General features: G+C 39.7%; 1 protein-coding gene across 6 annotated transcripts in view; it reads left to right on the forward strand.

Moving 5' to 3' along the window:
* The first annotated feature begins 366 nt into the window (after nt 1-366).
* Nucleotides 367-7,800, forward strand: part of LOC140578144 (protein BEAN1-like) — a 26,307-nt gene continuing 18,873 nt past the window's right edge. For 2 of the 6 annotated variants that reach the window (XM_072698089.1, XM_072698093.1), the window contains exons 1-2: nt 367-825; nt 2,703-2,824. In XM_072698089.1, coding sequence (XP_072554190.1) covers nt 2,722-2,824 — 103 coding nt within the window. In that variant the 5' untranslated portion in view covers nt 367-825; nt 2,703-2,721. Of the gene's footprint in view, nt 826-868; nt 901-2,702; nt 2,825-7,800 lie in introns of those variants that run through there. The other 4 variants (XM_072698091.1, XM_072698090.1, XM_072698094.1 and 1 more) reach the window with 4 other exon arrangements.

A 7,800-nucleotide genomic window follows, 5' to 3' on the forward strand; every position in this document is an offset into this window, starting at 1 on the left:
ATCACAGGGCACATACATGCATTTCCAGCAGTTTAGAGATGCTAACTGCATGTCTTGGGACCACTGGAGCAAAGAGACGCATCCAGAGAAAACACAGGACACATGGGGAGTTATTACATGCAAACTCCACACACACAGTGGGGCTGGGATGCAAACCCCTGGTGATGTAAGGAAACAGTGCTCATCAGAAGTAACAATAATAGTAGCAATAAACAATACTAATAATAAGAAAAAAATATATAGACCTACAGTATAATAATAATAATAATAGTAATAATAATAAGCAGCAGCATCATTATTCTCATAATCATCAGGACAAAAACAAACAGAAGCTAACGCCGCTTGGACTTGTTATAACGTGGAGTATGAGGTGATCGTGCCGGACAATACAGTAGCGCCTGCCCGCCCCGGATCTGCGCCCTTCTCATTGGTACGGTGGAGGTGCTGTGATAGACTCGAGCGGCCGGCCGGCCCGAACGCGAGAAGGAGCGAAAGCGGCGAGCTGTGCTATCAAGAGACTAAATGTGGGCTCTAAAGATCGGTCCGTGTACCAGAAGCAATGCAAGATAATGCTCATGTAAACGGTACCTGAACGTGTGAGATATCATCAGTTATTTTAAGGGGATACAAATTCCCACGATGATCTTTGGACACGAGCTGACGAAAGTGCCCGTGTTTCTTTTTTTAGAAGCTGTTTTCTTTGCAAAGTACTTTTGTATGAATTAGTTCGAGAAATGGAATGAAACTGTTTTTTTCCTGGTAGTTTTAAAGCTGCATGACAACATCGAAGCCGAGTCGAATTGGGTTGTTTTCCTCTCCCAGCCGGTGCGTATATCTAGGCTATTTCGTGCTGTTTTTATGAGTTATTGCGTATCAGAAAACTGGAGTGTACTTTAAAACGTAGGTGTTTAAAAGTTTGTCATTCCTACTTTGTTCTGAGTATTTTAAAATGTCTTACTTTGTTTACCGAATATTTTCATTTTATTTTGCTTTCAATTTGTTAATATATATTGATCAAAACATATTTAAAAGTTTTATATTTAAATAGATGTGTGCATGCATTGTTTGTTTTTATTGTTGTGTATCTTTATCCTGTATTTATTTATAATGACTAAAAAGCAGATAAAACTTCACCTAAACTGATACAACGTAAGGAAGCTGATATTGTCAGTACACTAAATGAGCACTCATTGCTGATTCTGTATGTGTCCCTCGCTACAGCTTCTCATCTGATGTTACACCTGTGAGCCTATTTTTTTCAGTGCTAATAAGTGCTAATCCCTGCTAATTGTTTCTGCACCTCAGACAGTGAAACATCCTGAGGTGAACTAGCAAAGCACCAGAGTTTAAACCAGGTCATGCTCTTAGTGTCGTGAGTATATCTCACTCAGACAGTGGAAAGGAAACGAATTTATCCGAAGATTTAAACTTAAAATTAACTTATGACTGTCAGATTCGGGGACCGCTGTAGTAATTAAAATATATTATGGCCAGTCTGCCTACATTTCTAGCAAAGTCAGTGAGGTTTACAAATGGTTACAAATCGTTGTAGTTGGAGTTAAATGTTATCTCCATTGACTCTTGATGGTGAGGAAAGTAGTTAAGTAAAGTGAAGAATGAAACCTAAATGACATGCCTGAGGCAAGTAAATGGCTGGGTTTGTAGCTCAGTGCATAGCATTGTGTTGTCACATCTCCAGGGTGGAGGGTTCGGTTCCTGAGTGAGCTCTCCAAGCATGTCGGCATTGCATGTCGCTTGTTTTGTGTTTCTGTGGGTTGGATCCCAGTGCTCATGCTGTTTAGGTGAACAGGTGCCCTTTGTGTGTACCCGTACCCTGTGCTGAGCTGCCATCATCACTTCTGGGTCATCATCACCCTGATCTGCATCAGAGCAGTTCTGTGAAATAAATAATGAACTCAACAGATAGTTGGTTATGATACAGGACTGTGTGGACAGACAGTATAATATGCATCATTCATCTGGTTTCTAATTGCAGTGTTGATGAAACCCCACCATTTTAAGTTGTTCCTAGTGCCGTGTGCCCTTCTGAGCTTCTTGCCAGCTGCTGGCCAGGCAGTATCAATTATGATCGATGATGGCTCAGGCCAGACACCCGTGCTTGCTGTTCCGGGGAACATGCTACCGTCACCTGCATGTTGTTTTTCTGGAACGCCACCACCTGTTCTGAAAATGCCCACTATCAGCAGTGCCAACTGGAGCCACTCAGGAAACAGCAGCCCTGGGCTGGTGGCACCTGTGAGGACAGGACATACACCCGCTGGGCCATCACTATCTGCTGGGTAGAACGTCCAGCTTCTCTAAATCACCAGTGGCAGGGTCATTGTGTCTGATTCCTGTCTTTCTTCCTCAGTAGACCCCCCCCAGGCTACTCAAATTAAACTGAAGCTGACAGGGACCACTCTCTCTGGGTCTGATAGGTGTGGTGTGTACTTATTATGTGGAATAAGTGTAAGAATTCTTAGTCTGGGGTTTTATTTTTGTTAGGGAATAGGTTCCCCCTGTTTTTGGTCAGTGTACATGGGGGGTCTTTTTAAATACTGTAGTGTGTGGACCAATAAGCACTAAAACTATGTGGCCGCTCGCTGAGCTGCAATGAGTCAAGGTTTTCATCAAATAGAAGAGGAATGCAACTTGGTACTCTCATCTTCTTCTCTGTTATTTACATGTCTGCTGACTTCCAGATAAGGGATTTATCCTCCTATGTCAAAAGCAGAGCTTGGCAAACAGCTGTTCAAGTGTCTGAAATGTCATTATAAGAAGAACTCTAGAAGGGATTTCATGTTGATGAAGATCGTCTGCTCAGGTAAGTGAAGCTACATTATGTTTCCTTCTTAGTTATTTATGTTTTTTTTGTTTCTGATCACCATGTGATGTATCCAGTATATCCAACAAAAGCGAGTGAGAGACTAAGATAGCTTCTGGGAAAAGAAGGGTTTGCACAAAGATGCACCGGCCCAGAAGTTCTGTTAGCCCAAATTCAACTGTTACACATTTCTTGAACTTGTTTCACTTGAACTTGTTGAATGTTAAACTACCTCTTTCAGATATTTAGACACAATCAAATGCAATTTTCTGTACAGTGTAAATCCATTACGATTTATCTGTCCATTGTGATTTTATCATGTTCCGATAAGCTTGATTTTGAAATCTGTGAACGAAGGTGTTTGATCTAAATGACAAGCCGATTTTATCTTTGATATCTTTGAAAATGCATCTTCACAAGGATTTAATAACTGAAAGTACAGCACTGTTAGAGGACTCTCAGGTAACAGTACTCTGTCCATCTAATGGTTTTTTCCTTCCCTTTTTTTAAGTTTTTCAAATGAAACCCTGCAGTATACATCACTCACCTTCCTGATGCTGAAAATGTCATCCTTGATTCAGGCTGCAGCTGCTTTTGTATTAACAGTCCATTCCAGGTTTTGTCATTAAAGCATGTGGGCTTCATTTAGGGCAGGAGAGGACACTGCACAATAGATGTCAAAGGGAGACCTCTCTAGGTGCGCTTAGTCCAGTTTGACAGAGTCAGGATGTGTTAGTGAGGGGGTCTTGATATACTTTTACTCTCCCAGCTTAGGGGTGTCAGGATCTGAGTTGGTTTTGCGTGCTGTCAGCCTGTCTTTGCATCATCTGATCCAAGACCTCAGTATCCAATAAACTGAACAAGTTTTTGGAGCAAAGCATTGGTAGATCAGATAGTAGTAGGAGGTTCAAGAAGATGAGAGAAGTTGTAACTTTTCTGGGGTTTCAGTACCGCCGATGGCTATTTGCTGTAAGCTGGAGATAGACAGGTGGTTACCATTTATATGGTTGTTTGGGAAAGGCAAATATGAAGGACTGCAGTAAGAAATGTTCAGAGAACCATCAGGACATGCAACAAAGAAGGAAGTCGCACCAGCTAGGTGTTGAACTTTTTTTTTTAAGTGATCATCAATGAGCTTGCTCTCACCCAATCGCTGACATATACATATACAGCACAAGTCCCTCTGAGTTTAGTTGTCAGATCACTCGCCCTCAGAGCGCTGTGAGAAGGCTTTATGAAAGCCCTCAGAAGATGGGGGTCAAGATGTGCAGCAAGTTCGCACACACCTACAAAAGCATTTTTATAAGAACTAATAGCACATTGCTATTATATTACTCGATAAAGGCTGAGCCTTGTCCAGGGTTTTAGCAAACCAAACACCTTGACATCAGGAACTTTGGATTACTTTTCACCCGTCTTGTAATGAAAAAAAAAATGATTTAATCTATCTGTTCCAGCTCTTTGTCTGCCATCATCTCCCACCCCAGGAACAAGCTCCCAGACTTTCTGTTCTGCTGAGTCATTTTGCTTTTTCCACCATAAGTTAAATATGCACTTTACCTTACTTTAACTTAACCTACGAAATCTTTTAATGGCATTTTTTTTTTTAGGCTACGGATGTCACCCTTACTAATAAAGGTAATCGTAGAGCACAAATTAAAGTTGGAACGATGTAGCTGAATTCAGTCTTTTATAATTTAATTCTTACTAGAATATGGCATGAAAACGAAAGTAGGTATTAAGTAAATCACATGCATACTGTGTTGAAATGGTGTGCACATAGCCATCCTGCGCTAACATGTACCTTAACACCTATGCCTCAGTGTCATGATTGTGACTCCCAGTCTGTGAAGCTCCAAAGTTGCGTTCTGAATATCTGTCGGTACAAACTCTGGGGCAGAACCTTGTGTTCCTACGTAAAACTAGGCAGTGAATTTGCTTTTACTGTTGAGCAAAAATAACATACTCTTTCTTCCTGACATGTGGGTTGGGCCACAGTACACAAGAGCTACCTTTTTAGTATTCAGGTGATCCAAAGCAACTTAGAGCAGAAAAAGACATTGGACATGCTGTTCTAGGGTATGTGCTGTTGTTTTCCCTTGTGATTTTTTTTTTCACAGCATGTGATTGTGAGGATACAACAAAATACCTATGTCCATAGTGAATAAAATGACACGTAATTTTTCTTCATTCTCAAATGGGCATATATTGCTATTGTAACTGTCCATCATATATATAGACAAAGATTCATCATGCGGCTGACAGAGCTGCCCATTCACCTGCCCCTCTTACACTAAGCCATACACCAGCTATAACGTCCCACTGCCTCCGCTTCCAGGTGTCTGTCAATCAGTGTATATCATTTACAATGGACCTCAGACATAAATGTGATCAGACGTGATTCGATGAGGCTGTAAATGCAAATGCACGACTGTAAATGCACATTTGAGAATCTTCCAGATGCATCTGAATAATTCTTGTTGGTTTTTTCAGTATTGATAGTGCGATCAGAATCACAGATACTAATGCAGAATTGCCGATGGATACTGATGAACTGAATACATTGATTTTTTTTTTCTCAAGTAAATGATTATTAGATGGGCTGGTTTCAGTTACATAAAAAATCAGATTTTTCCCCATATGTCACTTCCTGTTCCCAGCTGCAGATGCACCTTACGGTCAGCAGTACAAACAGCCTCTGCTCACTGGTACCTTGAGGCCCTGGTCACATGACCCCGTCTCTCCCGTCACGTTCTCCCTGCTAGATTTCATTTCCTTTGTTGAATACAATTGCAGCTGAGACTGAAGTGGCTGGAGCGCAGTCAGCAGGTCAGATGGGGAGACATAGCTAGCGGGCGAAAGGAGCAGTCTTAAACAGATTAATCCGCCTTGCACTGCTACACAACTCCTGTATATGCTTCGGAGACTGGACCTCTTATTGCTTTTTCTGACCTATAAAACACAGTCTCTCTAATTCTCTTAAAATATTTATTTTGTGGGAGAGTCATTACAGTAATTCAGCAGGACTTTTTGTTTTTCAGTTTTGGGCTGGATAAATATGTTTCAAAGGTTTTTTTTACAATGCAAAACTTTCTTTTAAGCCATTCCCAAACTTGCATATCTTTACATTTTAAAATGATTTTATTTTTCTGTGCCTTTACAAGAAAGGGTCTGGCAATAATGGTAATAGCGTACTTCTACAGCACAGCACTGCTTTGAAACTAAGGTATGATGATATCTGCCAGTTGCCAAGAAGTGGAACATAATTATTTTTTCCTCCGTGTTTGAATGGCTGGAGGGGACTGTAAATTGATCAGAGACTTTTAGCTGCCTGCAAACAAACATCGAGACTCCCTACAGCCAATTGCAGTTTGCAGGGTGTCGGTAATGATATTATATCCTAAAAGAGATATGCAGCATGTAAAGACTGCAAGAGACCTGGTAGACAGGGAGTGTACACCCTTCCTTCTAGACTGCAGAGACATGAAAGTTAATAGAATGAAATTAAACTTTAATATTAACAATAGTGAAATAAATATAAATGCTGCATCTCTCAATTTTGGTGAATTGTATACATTTCATAATTACAGTTCTTCTAGTGATGGTTCTGAAAAGAGATATTTTATGTTGATGGAAAACATGCTTTTAATTAAGTAGCATTTTATTATTAACGAAATTATAAAATTTCATGATGAATTTTAAAATAATGCATCCTTCTTTGATTGAGAAGACAAATTAACAGTGCCTAAACACTTTACCCAGAACATTAAAACTAAGACAACTGAAAGCTTGATGACATCAGACCCATTGATGTTTTTTGTATTATGTTTGCAGCTTTGTCTTACGAATGCGTTCATTGACCCAGATATTAAACTACTTGCAACAATACCTTTAAATATCATAGGTTTTGTCTTTCTAGTACAATCATATAAAATGATATTCTTACAGATATTGGTTATTTAGTTGGCTCTATCGTTATTGTGTCCATTAACCCTTACAGTGCATTGCACCAAAAACATACTGTAGTAATTGCAATGATAATATTGTAAGAATGTATAAATTTTGTAGTATTTTTGGAATCTATGTTGCAGGTGACAGAGCCAGGGGTTAAGCTTCTAATATTGGTTGTTTTCATTTTACCTGAATCTTTACTGTGAAAAACCATTGAATTGGGAGAAAATGTCTCCATTTAAAGATTTATTGTTTAAAAAAATATGACTATTAGCAAGAACCAGAGTAGCACAAATTAGAATGTGTGAAAAGCAGTCCCATTAGGGTGCCTGTACTTTACACTTTAATGTGTTATGGATGGTGTTCTGTGTTGTCTAGTGGAAGAACAATGTGTTTACTGAAGCATTCTCAAGATGGGTTGATTTTGATGAGTCGTTGATGTAACACAGCCAGAAGTCTATCACATCCAGACTGCTTTGCTGATCAAAGTGAATTCTTCTTCCTTGTAATCTCCACCCACAAAAGGAAAGGAGGAAATGTTGTGCGGTACAGATTTTCTCTAAATCTAAGGCGGCATAGTCTACAGCAAGGATTAATTAGAAGTTCCAGTCTGTTGCTACTTATATACTTCTTGCCTGTTCAATCATCATTTATTCATTTGACTGTTGTCAGCATAAGTTGCTTGAAAAGGAACACATTGTCCCATCTCGTCTTCTACTATGTCAGCACTAGTGTCAAAAAACTTCAGTGTGCCTTTCCTCTAGAGTTTTGTTACAGAGAGAACTATCTAAGTAGTACACAGAACTTGCACAGGCTGTTATCTGACATGACTGACCAAAGCCCTGACATTTGTTCGATACTACAAGCAGTTACTGAGCTTAACTCATCAACGTATCATTTACGACCAGAATCCACTTTATAAAGAGAAATGGTGCTGAATGTTGGAGGTATATCATGACTGGCGTGCCCTTAAAAATAATTTCCACATGATCCGTGATCCGGATTATGAACCACTGAGAATCATC

This window comes from Paramormyrops kingsleyae, chromosome 13 (genome assembly GCF_048594095.1).
Source record: "Paramormyrops kingsleyae isolate MSU_618 chromosome 13, PKINGS_0.4, whole genome shotgun sequence".
Lineage (NCBI taxonomy): Eukaryota > Metazoa > Chordata > Actinopteri > Osteoglossiformes > Mormyridae > Paramormyrops > Paramormyrops kingsleyae.